The following is a 14,141-nucleotide window of genomic DNA, read 5'->3' as shown; positions in this document are numbered from 1 at the left end:
CCTAGATGAATAAACAAAACGTGGTACATACATACAATGGAATATCATTCAGCCACAAAAAGGCGTGAAGTCCTGACACATGCCACAAGATGGACGAACCTTGAAAATATGCTCAGTGAAAGAAGCCAGTCACCAAAGAGCACATATTATTGTTATATATGATTCCTTTTAGATGAAATGTCCCAAAAAGGCAAATCCATAGACACAGAAGGTCAATTAGTAGTTGCTTAAGGCTGAGGTGATTTGAGGCTGATACGTAAAAGGTAAAGAGCTTCTCTCTGAGGTGATGACTATGTTCTAAAATTGACGATGGTTGCATAACACTGTGATTATACTAAACCAGCTAATTTTTAAAACAGACACCAAACCCCTCCCTTGACTCCATATGCCTTGCTAGAAATGGTCCCAGTTTCTCTGTCTCACACAGCCTCCTCTTGAGAGGTTTTAACCTCTTAAAGAGCTGTTTATCCTCATTATTTTCACTTCACCATGAATTAGTAAATTCTGACTGAGTACCTACGAGATGCTAAGACGTAAGATCAATAGGACAAGAGCTCTGTCCAAAAGGACAGAGGAAGGGAAACAGTACAAGATACACAGATGAGGAACCCATTAATCTAAAAATTATCAAGTGATGAGCCAGAAAATACCCCCTTAGCATTGCGTTGTCTAAAGGAAGGGGCTGTTCTCAGCAAGTGATGTTTAAGTTTCTCAGTACTAAGGATCCAGCTATAAAAAAGGTAAGGGACAGAGCAACTGCAGGCAGAGGGAAAAGCAAGTGCAATGATGAGAGAAGGCTGAGAGGAACTTCATGAGGTCCAGGGAGGCGGAACAGTAACTGACCGGAGGAACAGAGAGACAAGGTGAGGTCCCAGAGGTAATGAGAGGCTGGTCAGGGGAGACCTGTAGGGCCTTTGTAAGGCAGGGTGAGAAGTTTCAGTTTGTTTCTTCTCAATCCCATAATATTTTGTGCACATCTGTCCTGTTACACGTAATTCTCTGTATACCTCCTTAGACTTTGCCCCAAAGAAAATCAAAGTTTCTCGTTCATCTCTATCTAGCCAGTGCTCAGCCAGAATCTCAGAGGTTGAGGTTTCCTGAATGAAGAATCCACATATTGACACCATTATAAGGCAAAAATCCTAAGGCCTGTAAGAAATTCTAAATAAAGTTTAAATGGAAGAAAAAGTGTTATCGAAAGGCAATGTGCAAATGAAGGCCAGGCAATTTTCATTTAAATTCCTCTGGCCCACGTGGTTATTTCTACCAGAGACTGTGATGTTTCCCACGTTTGAATCAGTTAAAAAGAACATCTTCCAAACTTAAACTCACTCCCAGAATCTGAAACATAAAACTGCCAGCAAAGAACAGCTTTAGCATCTCCAGTTACTGCACGGTAGTCATTAACCGGTTCTCTAACTCAAGCCTACTCGCTAAAGTATCCCAAGATGTTGTCTAGTATCTACCTCAGCACCACCACAGAGCTATAATACACAGAAATGGAAAAGCTATAGATTACATTTCTAGTAACTGAAATAGGATCAAGCACTGCCTTTTAAATAACACATGATAAAAACACATGCATTCCTTACAAGTGACTTACGAACATTTAATTGCCTAATAATTAGCTTCACATTTGCATGTTGGATTTTCTGTTTGTGCTACACAGGGATTCTGCATAGCTCTAATTATAGCCTCATTATCCAGAAAGGCACACACTGATTCTAACACAGTTGAGACAAAGCTAGCCAAATAACAGTTTCAGAGTGTAAAACCATACGACTCTTCAAAGAGATAAAGCACATTTCTTCAAGAGGGAAGAAAGGCTTCCCTGGTGGCGCAGTGGTTGAGAGTCCGCCTGCCGATGCAGGGGACATGGGTTCGTGCCCCGGTCCGGGAAGATCCCACATGGCACGGAGCGGCTGGGCCCGTGAGCCATGGCCGCTGAGCCTGTGCATCCGGAGCCTGTGCTCCGCAACGGGAGAGGCCACAACAGTGAGAGGCCTGCGTACCACAAAAAAACAAAAAAAAAGAGGGAAGAAAAACACATTTTTTTCAGCTGGCTTACTGTGGCCTTGAGGCTTCGGCCTGGTCTGTCTGCAGTTTTTCTCCTCCTTCCACTTCCATTGTACAGTAAACAATTCGATTGGGAGCGACTGACTTCAAACCTTCCACTTCCATTATGACAATCTAAGGATAAGAAAAACGTTTCACTGATTCGTCAAGCTGACAACACTTAGCAATAGAGACGGCAGTATGAACTACATACGATTAGGAAGACCAACTGATAACATTATCTGGCAATATCATGGTATTTTATCTTCTTTATAATCCACCTTTATTCATGGAAGGCAAGTAACATTTTGAGAAAGTCTGGTATCTGAAGACGCATCTCCTGCCAGTTATGAGAGATTCAAGTCTCTAAATATGAGCCACAATGAAGTAAGTGAGATATAAACTCAGAGCCTGAAAAGAAATTATGGCAGGTCTGCATGAGGCAAAGCAGAATTATTAATGAAAATTCAGTGCATGTGTTAAAAGGATTCAGGTTGAATTCCACATAAGGCGACTGGTAGACACTGTCACCATCACACCAATTCATTGATATCAATACATGACGTCAGAAAATTTCTATGTTCACTTATTTTATATGACTACTAGCATTTATAAAAGAATTTTCTTCATAGCTACTGTTTACCTTATGAAAAGATGGAAAATATAACTTGGCAATGAATATCTTACTATTAACTTGACAAGGAAAACAATTTTCCCCATCCATTAAAGGTATATACCAATTTGATGTAGTCTACTGGAAAAGGGTGGAAAGACTGATATTACCTTATATATTTGCAACTCCTGGGGGAAAGGGAAACATAGTTTTCAAGTGTGCTTTTTATGTCTGTATAAAAGACTACCAATCTTAAAATACTGTAACCTAACATTCTTACTGGATGTACACATAAAATATAACTATTACTAAATATCATTTATAATAGTTTTTTAAAATCAAAACTTGCATCATTCAGTTTCCTAAATTCTCAAAATTAATAAAATATATTCAATGACCTTTTTATACATGCACATGTATTGATCTCCTGTTGTATATGTATAAACAAGATTAATAGCATCATTCATGCCATGTAGCTACCAAAATATCCACTAAAAAGATGTGTGTCAGGGCTTCCCTGGTGGCGCAGTGGTTGAGAGTCTGCCTGCCGATGCAGGGGACGTGGGTTCATGCCCCGGTCTGGGAAGATCCCACATGCTGCGGAGCGGCTGGGCCTGTGAGCCATGGCCGCTGAGCCTGCACGTCCGGGACCTGCGCATCCGGAGCCTGTGCTCCGCAACGGGAGAGGCCACAACAGTGAGAGGCCCGCATACCGCAAAAACAAAACAAAACAAAACAAAAAAAAAGATGTGTGTCATTTATTGATCTTTTAATACATTATGAAAATCATTACACTCTTCATAGAGTTCTGATATGAAAATTCAGGCAAAAAGCCTCAAAGGAACAAACCATCTTAAAAGAAGTTTTCTTCCTTTCAGTTCTGGTACAACAGCTGTTTTTTTGTAAATACAAATGTCTATTATTTTTGTTGCATTTTTTCATAAAAACATATGGGAAACTGATCACCAAAAAATACGGGTCAAATTCAGAACCATTTTCCTCCCCCAATCAAGGCTTTTGTCATTTTGTCACACTGAAACGCATACCAACATATGAATTAAAATGAAGACAACTGAAAACAGACTATGAGAATTGATAATAGTAACAGTTTTCACAGTCGCTCTAATACTCAAGGAAGTTTAGATGAAGTACTAAACATGAAGCAGAATTGAGTACACAAGATAAATCTAGAAATCCTGATGGCACTGTTTCCTATATGGGAATATGACTGTTTGTCCTGCATCTCTTTCTGTAGCGTGTTTAATAGCCAAAGTGCAAGAGAGAAGAAAGGAAGCATCTGCTTAACACTAATTCTGTCACTTCTACTACAAAGCTACTATAAACAGGACCTCCTAAAACATACGAGTTGTGAAACAGTTTTCTGTCCCTCAAAACAATGCTCCCGTCTGTTCCGGGAATGTTCTATCCTGCAGAATTGCCACTTTCAAAAGACGTAACTTCTGTTATGAATCCACACATATAAGTAAATAAAACACAGTTCTACAGATCTGACTTCCAAAAGGAATTTGAAACGTGCAGCTAGTCTCAATCATTAATGATAAAGGCAGCTAAGAATTCCATGGACCATCAACTAACCTAAGTTATCTTAGGCAACTGTTTCAACCAATTGCCAGTAAAACTTGATAATGAAACTACAGAAAATAAAGCTGATCTGTGTTCTGCTTTTTCTTCCCAGATCTCTGGATAACTGACGTAATCAGGATAAAACAAAGTTATCCTAGAAGCATAAAGAAGGGAGGCATGTACAAAATATGAAACCAGATAACACGCTTCTGAATAATGCACTGTCCGCCCACAGAGTTACATGGCACTCAGGCATGTGCGGGTTGTGATTAAGGCAGCTGACCAGTATGGTGAATAGGGGGACCACGCACGTACCTCCAAACACAGAGGAGGTCACAGGGTCTGCCGGCCCTAAAACAGTGTGAACATCAACTATATTCATGCCACTGACACCATTCCCCTTACAACAGACTCATAACTTCATGGACGAACGTTTTCCTAACCTTACTTGAATATTAAATTGTAACAGACCGTTGTTTGGCTTAGTGTTTTGTGAGTTAGCTTGTCTCTTGCTTTATAAGTCTCTCTGAAGGCTTCATAAATGAAGAGACATAAGAGTAATCTTGTGAGGCTAACTGCTGTGTTTTGATACCATCAAAGTTCCCAATTCAATAAACAATTATTGAGTCAACTGTTTTAGGCTGTTGGCACTGTTTTAGGCTCCTGGGATACCTCAGTAAACAAAAAAGAAAAAAAAAAAGACTTTAACTTCCTAAAGCTTACATTCTAGTAAAGAAAGCCAGATAATGAATAATAAATATAATAAATAACTGATTTATATGTTAGGTGGTGTGGTGCAAGAAGGGAGGAGTGGGTAGAAATTTTAAAGAAATGATAAAATTTTTAGCAGTGTTTCAAATCTGCACTTATTCCTTTGACTCAGACTTCAGTTCCTAGAAAAACTTCTCCACTGGACCAGCTCTAAGCCTGACGGATGAAATGTGAAACCCTTAAAATGGATTAACTGCTTGCCCTTCAGAGTTTTGTTAGGCTGAAATCTGGTGTCTGATGAGCGAGGCCTGGATAATGGGCGAGAGATAATTATTCAATTTAGCTAGGCTGAGGTCAGAGGCCTTGGGGCTGGAGGAGGTACCTGGTCCATTCCCTCAGGTGTCCCATAGACAAGCACTGTGTAGTCTGCCCTGAAAGAGACTTCATTTTGTTGTGAGACACAACTCCTCTTTAAAATACTGTAGGCAACATGGAACAGATCTGTACTATGTCATGATAGGAAAATATCTGCCTCATATAGACCTAGTAACAGAGGATGTCAAAACGATTGTAAAAATATGGAAGCTTCTCAGACCATGGCAAAATGAAAGTTTTAACTCATTTCATCCTCCTAACACCCTTTTATTGCTAACTGAACAACCCTGTTTAACATACTGGCAATGAAGCACAGAATAACAATTCATAGTTTCACAAAAAAACTAACTCATGGGGCTTCCCTGGTGGCGCAGTGGTTGAGAGTCCGCCTGCCGATGCAGGGGATGCGGGTTCGTGCCCCGGTCCAGGAAGATCCCACATGCCGCGGAGCAGCTGGGCCCGTGAGCCATGGCCGCTGAGCCTGCGCGTCCGGAGCCTGTGCTCCGCAACGGGAGAGGCCACAACAGTAAGAGGCCCGCGTACAGCAAAAAAAAAAAAAAAAAAAAAGAAAGAAACTAACTCATGAGCATAATTTTGTTTTCAAAAGGGAAAGACAATTCATAAAAGCTAATTACTTAACAATGGTGTAAGATTTTTAAACAATAGAGAAAAGAGAAAGTGTTTTGAACTGTTTTCAGTTTTGCATGCTTATAGAGATAATGGTAGATTCAAACATTACACAAATCATTTGCTTTCCAAATTATTTTTTATTATTAATGAATTTAAATGCCAAACTCTTGTTAGAAAAAGTTAGACTGTAATTAAAGAATTGACTTTGTTTTGTATAAAACCTTAAGAAAAAAAGAGTTGGCAGTTTTCATTTTAGTTGGCAGGAAACCTGACGCAGGAATGATTGGGAAATTTTACACCTGAGATACTATGTAGTTTCAAATTAAACATCCTGAGGTTATGAGGTTAAAGAGATTGAGAAGAAATCCAGGAACAAAGCCACTTGGCAAAGTTATTAGCTAATCCCTGAACTGGGTATGGAGTCAGAAGAAAATCGCCTATTTCTACCCTGACACTGAATTGAATCTATTAATCTACAAAGAAAATGTTAGCCTGGAAGGGAAGAAAGACAGGCAGTTGTCTTATCCTCAAGCTTGAATTTCTCTTAGAGTTGAATAAGTGGAGGAAAGAACAGAAGCAGACATTTGCTTTTTCTGCCATAAACGAAGTAAGTCAAGTGTAAGAGGCATCAACAAAAAAATCTAAAGCTGTACCTCCTAAGACTCCACACATTTTGCTTTGTCAACGAGCAACTCAAACAGCAGTACTGGGACCTAGCAGAGAGAGTGCATAACAACGCAAGAAAGGAGTTACAAGCTTGAATTTTTGAGAGGCTAAGAATTTAAGCTGGATAGTGCAAGCGTATGTGCGGGTGTTGGGTATAAACCCACACACATATCCATGGATCAGCCCATATACAGAGTTGAGCAGTGAGGAAATGCCATCATGAAAAATATCCACAGCAAGCAGTGGTAGGGGTCAGGGATCAATGTCTTTGGTTTCCAGTGATCTGTATAAAAGGGATGAAACTCTGAAGTCTTGGGGAACACAATTTTAAATGCACAACATTTATTCTCGTTTCTTTTTAATGATATTTACTGTACCTGTAATGAAACGGCAAATCCTAGAAAGGAAGAAGTCTTTACTTCTCATCATCTATAGTACCAATACTGTACACTACAGCTGGTTTATGCGATTTGATTCTAGAAAGATGATCTCGTAGTTAAAGCAGATTAAAAACAAGAATAACCAAAAGCTTGAAAGGAGTTTCCAAATTACAGAGAATTCAATTATGCGTTTAAATCCTATTTCCACTCAAGCGTGTTTCAGTGCTTACTCTACCAATAAACTTCCACCAGCCTAGGTGGCGCCAAGAACACTTGCCTCAAAACTTGTATTATTTTATTATTTAACCCTAACACCACTGTTACGTTTAAAGGACAATTTGCGTTAATTTGCATTCACTCTCTGATTGTCTAGCAAATGAAGAATAATTTAACTTCTTCAAAATATATTACATTGCTTTAAATTTGAAACGTTACCACCAAGGTCAGCGGAAATGACCCTGTAGCCTCATTTACACTGCCGGAAGCAAACACGGGATAAAGCCACTTACCTCTAAGGTGAATGACAGCACCACGTCGGACTTTGACAGCTGAATCTCATTCTCATCTCCTATGTCCAAAAAGGCCGAATTCTGCGAACGTTTTAATTTTTGTAATTTAAATTCTGGACCACCTTTCGAAACTGGAAGACTCTCCAAATTGGCCATTAGCAAATTCACTGAAGACCGCAACTCTTCTATATACATATTCTCCATCTCTTTTGCTATAAATCTGGGGAAATTTCTTTCCTTGAAAATAATTTTTAAAATAATAATGTTACACAAGTCATATTTCAATTTTATCGTAAAAGATTATATGATGGCTATATACTCGACTGTCTTAGAAATTGTGATGCTCAATGATACTTTAGTCTCTAGGCTTTGAAAGCCTCAGGCTTTGGCAATTTTGATTATATTTAACTGAACCTTATCTACCTTATGGAGGATCATCATCATAAAAAATGAATCACATGATATACATTTTCAGCTTAACTTTATTTTTGATACGGTATTTATTTAAGGGAAAAACCAACTCTAAAAAACATGCATGTAAAAAGTTTTAGTGTATAGATGAATCTTAATTAGCCACTGATATCTTTGAAATACTTGGAACAACTGGTCTATAACAAGAATGTTCAGTATATACTGCTCTGACTGTTAAGAAACATTTTAACAGTATCTCTCTTTCATACCACTGATGTGTTAGGCATTCAAATTGAAAAACCTTTACTATGAAATAGAAATATGGCCATACTTCTAAAATTAGTTAACTTTCATGTCATACAAACGTATCAAGATCCCTTATTGCCATAAATTCAGTTTTTTAGTAAAGGTTTAGAAAAAATTAAGTTTAAAGCCTAATGTAAATTTATGATAAAAGCTGTACATGAAAAAGTAGTAATATCAAATTAGGAGATTCAATTTTCTTCCCAAATTACATGAGTGTTGCCATTCAGTCCTCAGACCTCTGCAATCAGACTTCTGTTTCTTTCACTCAGTTAAAAGGACATTCCAAGTATTGATACTTAGATAGATATTAACAGCTATTGCCAAATTGCCCTTGGAGAAGGTTATACCCATTTACATTCCCACAAATAGCAAGTGAGGTTTCCTCATACTCTTGGCTCTTTCTTTAACCTCTGACAGCCTGGCACTTAGGTCTTCTCTCTGAAAGGTAGAGGGTATACAGCTTTATGATGGGAATGCGATGTAATGTAATGACAGCGGTATAAAACTGGCTGGGGGATGACAGCCTCAAGCTGCCATCATTCAAATGAATGACTGCCTAATGTTCCAGAAAAATCAATGCCTTTACTACTGTCTCCTTTGGCATCATTCAAACTGTTACCTAAGAAATCCCCATCTCCAGGGTGAATGGAATACATCCACAATGCATTCATCAACCTGCCCCTGGTCTGACTCACTTGCACCAGTTTGTTCATGGGCTGGAAAGGAGCATCTGGCACCACCTCATGAATCAGTCCCAGAGTCCTGGACCACCTGTTTTTCTTTTCCCCCAATATAACCTTGACATATTTCTTTTAAAATAATTTACATATAATCAATGTTAAAATTGCGTATTTATATCACAGAGAGATTAAATATCTACATCCATAATAAACTTTCCCAAGGAAGATTCTTAAGTATCCTTTTAATATTCCTCTATAGCTTGAAGCAACATTCCCACACAGTAAGTTTGCATCCTCAGGAAAAACACATAACTACTCAGTTATATAATAACTTGGATTCCTTTGGGGATGCAGGGAATAATGTTTTGGATAGTTTTTCAATACATGCAAAAGAGGAAAAAGATAAAATAAAGCATAAAAACATTTTTACATTTGTGGACTAATTTTAAAAGCTGTCATAAAAAGCATCCAAAACTCAGATATAAGGCAAAAAGGTGAGGGAACAGGTCCTTCCAACGTCATATGTGAGCAAAGGCCATCCAAGGACCATGTGGGGGAAATGTACCTAGTTCAATTTACTGTTTACATTGATTAAAGATCCTGTTTACAAGTGAAGTCACACGTTACTTTGTAGAATTTTGTGTGGTAAAGATATAAATAATGTGTGTCTGGCGACTAAGATAATCCAATGGTTATAGTTTAAATCCCTGTTGGAAATTAACCACTGGTTTTTTTTTTAACCACTTTTATATCTAATACTTGAATCTTATTTTAACTTTGCCTAAAAACACCTACTTTTCAAATGCCCTTCAGACTAGTTTTAACATCTAACTAGTATGCTCATTAATTATACACTGAGTACAATCATTATTGTTTGTTCATTTTATATTCATGTAACAGTCACAGTTTTGCCTTTCAGAAACATTTGAGCAAAGCAAAAGGCAAATATATCACATGTTTGAAAGTTTGGATGTACCAGTTATTTTCTCCAAATTTTTAAGGTGTTTTTTAATGGAAAACTTAGCATTAGCACATGAAAAAAAAAATCTATTCTTACTTAGCTTTCATTAGAAACACTTCAGTCATTATCATTTTTCAAAGAGGAGACTGGCAGGAATCACCCAAATTGACTGTTTCATAAGCATTTTCAAACTTTTCAGGAAACAGACTATACTAGATTTTCTTTTTCTCTCTGGGGAAAAAACCCCAACAACTCTCTTTTAAAGCTTTGAGGTTTGTCGATAATATTTCATAAATTTTATTTAGCCTGCTTATGTTGCCTCTTTCTTGGAAACAAAACCAACTGTACAACTAATGTACATATTAAATTTGATCTTTTAAATTAGGACAGCATCAGAAATAGGGTTATTCTGTAGTTTACCTGTGAGTTGTTCCTATAAACCACAGTTTCAACGTTCTAATTTAGTCCTCTGTACAGCTTAGCCCATTAGCAGCCCTAACGCACTATATACATTAAAAAAAAATTTGCTCCATAAAATTTCCATTATTCAACTTTAGTCACTGTAAGAGTTCTTAACTTTCCAGTAGATGAAGCATGGACCAGAGTGGTAGGATGAACGCGGTGACAACTGTCAGATCGTGGAAATACTTTGAAGATAGATAGAAATGGATTTCCTGATAAATTTGGCATGAGGAAAAAAGGAGGCAAAGATGATTCCAAGTTTCTGACCCTGATGTACTAGAAAGACAGTACTGCCAAGAACTGGCCTACCCTGACCACTTGGCTGGAAATTTTCAACACTCTCCTTCCCTCCCACATTCCCGATTCCACCTTCTCTGCTTTATTTTCTAAGTAGCAAATGTTCACCTTCCATAATTCAGTTACAGTAATTACTGTAAGTCTCTCCCAAATAAAATGTAAGCTCCCTGAGGGCATGGCAGGAATATTTTTGTCTGGTTTTATCCTAAGAGAACTACATTTGTCTGGATGTATCTCAAGTGCCTAAAATAGTGCCTGGTTATCTTAACAGGTGTTCAAGAAATATTTATTCATTGAATTTATGAATAGCAAAATTCAGCCTCCAAAAGGTTAAATAAGTTGCCTATATCGAGGAAACAGCAATCATGGATCTGGCCCACAGGTCTTTCTGGCCCAGTCCAGCCATATTTTTTTCTCCTACTACTTCCTAATTATGCTTTGGCTAAAATATTAAAGTCAATATTTACATCCCTTGAAACAGACTTCTGCCCTGTGGCTTCAGTGTTATTATACTGTGTTGTAAAGCATGACAGGTGCTACTAATAGTTGACTGCAAACTATAAACTATGAATAAACCACACTTCTGGATTTATGAGACTGAAGAGGTATCAGGGCCTAAGAGAGCAAACCTAAGCTCTGGAGTCCAAAGACCAGCGTTTGAGGTCTTTTGATTTGTTAAGTAATCTTCCCTAAACCTCAGTCTCCTTGTCTATAAAATAAATTCATTATATCATCTGCCCTTGTGGATTCACAGGATTATTGTAGAGATCTAAGACAACAAGGTCAGTAAGTTATAATTAGCCTTATATTTTATGAAGGTGGCTTAAATTTGGTGAAACTGAAGTAGAAGGCAATTAAACATGCTCTATCTGCTATGTCAATATATTTACCAAAAGGCATTATATTTTGGGGTGTTTTTTGCTGTTGTTGTTGTTCCAATCCCATCAGTTTCAATTCCTTCCTTCTCCACGCTTTTTCTTTTTTTTTTACACACACACACACACACACACTGTATTTTATTTTTACTGACACCAAGCATTGTAAATGGATGACCACAACAAAAGCAACAATGATTGTAATTACCAAGCATGAAACACACTCATACTATGTCATAATATTGACATTCAGTCCAGGAATCCTCCACTGTAACATAACAGCTCCTTTACTTTAAGTGAAAATTGATTTGTATATTTTTTGCCTCTGAGTCCTTGTGGGATTTTTTTTTTTTAATTCGAACAGAAAGTCACAAAAATTATAATCATCCTCATCAGTTCACTCAGTCCCATGTAATTTTTTTTATCTTGATCTTTTGTTAGCACTTTTATGAATTCATCAGTTTTCCATTAGAGTTCTGAAAATGCTTATTCATTCAGTTCAGCAGTATAGTCAGTTCCCAGACACCTGTCTCCACGCTTTTTCTACTTTATCAGCACTTCTGATGAAATCATCAAGGTCCCCGCAAAGAGAAGCTGCTGTATGTGCATCACTGACCCTGCTCCTCTCACTCAGTCCAGAGGTTACACACACATCACACATCCTCTTCCACAGACATGAGCTCGGGGACACACCCAAGGCTTTCCATCCTGTTCTGTAACCCTCTAGAAATTCATCTAAACTATCACATATTCAGCCAGACCCTTGAAGAAGTTCAACTTATGACAGTGTGTTCAGCTCAGGTACAATCTAAATACAAGTAGGCAACTGAAAAATGCTGATCACAGGTCCAGAACCCTGCCCACACTGTCGGGCACATCTCTCTGGATTCTCTCTTAGCCTCAGGGCTTCAAGAAGAGCAGTGCCCTTCCAGACACAGACAGCTTCCAACTCAGGTTAGGATTCTGGGGAATGCATTTCTCTCCCTAAAGCTTCCAAAAGCCTCAAGCTAATACTTGATTCCTAGCCTATGAATTCCACATCTGAATCTCTAGAATGATGTAGTACCTCTCCAGAGGGTGGTAACAAGGTGTGTTGTCTTTTCACTCTCTGCCCTTGGCTTGGTTCTCACAACTTACGGTCATCTCTGTTACCCAATTTCTCTCAATTTTCTATGTATTTCTATTTATCTCTATTTCTCAACAACTTGGCTACTTTTAAATTTAATACACATTTAGATAAACACAGTACTAGTCTTAAAACTTACATATTCATAAATACATTTTTCTTTGAAAAACACAAAACTTCAATAGTCACATGCAGTATGGGATATATCTCCTTAAAGTGCTGGAAAAGTTCACTATCTTGGTTTGGGAGGTAGTTAATACAGGGCATATACACACTCATCAAGCTGTAAACTTAAAATCTGTGCACTTTGCTATATACATGTTATGCCTAAAGTTTTTAAAAAGAAGAAAAATCCCCAACAGAGAGGATTCTTCAGAGAGACAGGACAGAGACAGACACAGAGGGAGGGAGGGAGAGTCTATCAAATACTCACATTTTTCATTTAGCAAAAGGAAAAAAATCTTATTCTCAGATCAACAGCATTATAACCTCAAGTCTATTTTAAGAGACTAAAATTTTATTTTTACCACTGAAGTAAATTAATGCATCAATTTACTAGAGAATGATTTAGACAAAGAGTCCTCAGAATTAAAAAGAAACTCGGCTTTTGTTTGAAATCTATTTCTGTTCACACAATGGTTGTATAAATAAAAGTAAACAAAATATCGTATTCAATATGCCCTATGAGACTCTGTACTAGAAACTTCAAATTATATTTTTCATCCATTCAAATATTAGTTGACACCACTGTGTGCCAAGCACTGTGCTAGATACTTTGGAATATATTGTATGATTCTGCAGGCAGGATGGTTTTCTCTCATGCACTAAGCATGATTATATTATGCTTAGTGCAGTATTAAAATTCTTCTAAGTCTGGCAGTTTGAGAAATTCAGGCATTGCTTTAAGAATAATCTATAAAAGTTACCACTGAATTTAAACATCTTATATAAGGATGGATATGTAAAATAGATAACGTGTTCCATTTCAGATAATATACATTCAGGTACCTGGGCTTAAGAGGTATGCATGGAGATGAGAAAATAAAATTATTCCGGCTTTATCTACACAAAACTCTTTCAGCTCACAGAAATCTAAGTACAGAAAGAAATGTGGTACAGTATATCAAAGTTAACAATTTACCTTTGCCATTTTCTCTGCCAACTGCAAACGACCATCAAGTTCCCTTCTGATCTGGGCTGCTTGTTCATCTGCATTATCCAACTTAAAAATAAAACAGAAATCACACATACATGATTACTTAATGGCAGTGACCTACAGATTAAAGCAAAGACAAAATGACTCTGAAAAAACTTTATAAATTCTCTCAACTACCTACTGAGAACACAGAAAGTTGTTTAATTAGATTGACACTCTAATTAAATTTCTTGGGCACTTTTCATTGTGGTTTGCTCACAAAAAAGGTAATAAATCTCTAAGGTTAATAGCTCAGCTTACCAAAAAATCTAATTATAATAATTCTTTGCCCAACCTGTCCACAA

The 14,141-nt window shown here is 37.5% G+C and overlaps 1 protein-coding gene across 3 annotated transcripts in view; it reads right to left on the bottom strand.

Moving 5' to 3' along the window:
- CADPS2 (calcium dependent secretion activator 2) overlaps positions 1-14,141 on the bottom strand; it is a 483,312-nt gene that overhangs the window by 298,971 nt on the left and 170,200 nt on the right. For all 3 annotated transcript variants that reach the window (XM_070046319.1, XM_060305373.2, XM_060305374.2), the window contains exons 4-6: positions 13,783-13,863; positions 7,524-7,760; positions 2,069-2,190 (exon numbers count right to left, since the gene is read on the bottom strand). In XM_070046319.1, the coding sequence (XP_069902420.1) occupies positions 2,069-2,190; positions 7,524-7,760; positions 13,783-13,863 (440 nt within the window). The remainder of the gene's footprint in view (positions 1-2,068; positions 2,191-7,523; positions 7,761-13,782; positions 13,864-14,141) is intronic.

Source organism: Globicephala melas, chromosome 9 (assembly GCF_963455315.2).
Source record: "Globicephala melas chromosome 9, mGloMel1.2, whole genome shotgun sequence".
Taxonomy (NCBI): Eukaryota; Metazoa; Chordata; class Mammalia; order Artiodactyla; family Delphinidae; genus Globicephala; species Globicephala melas.
Note: the sequence above shows the minus strand (reverse complement) of the source record. Positions and strands in the feature narration are given on the sequence as shown.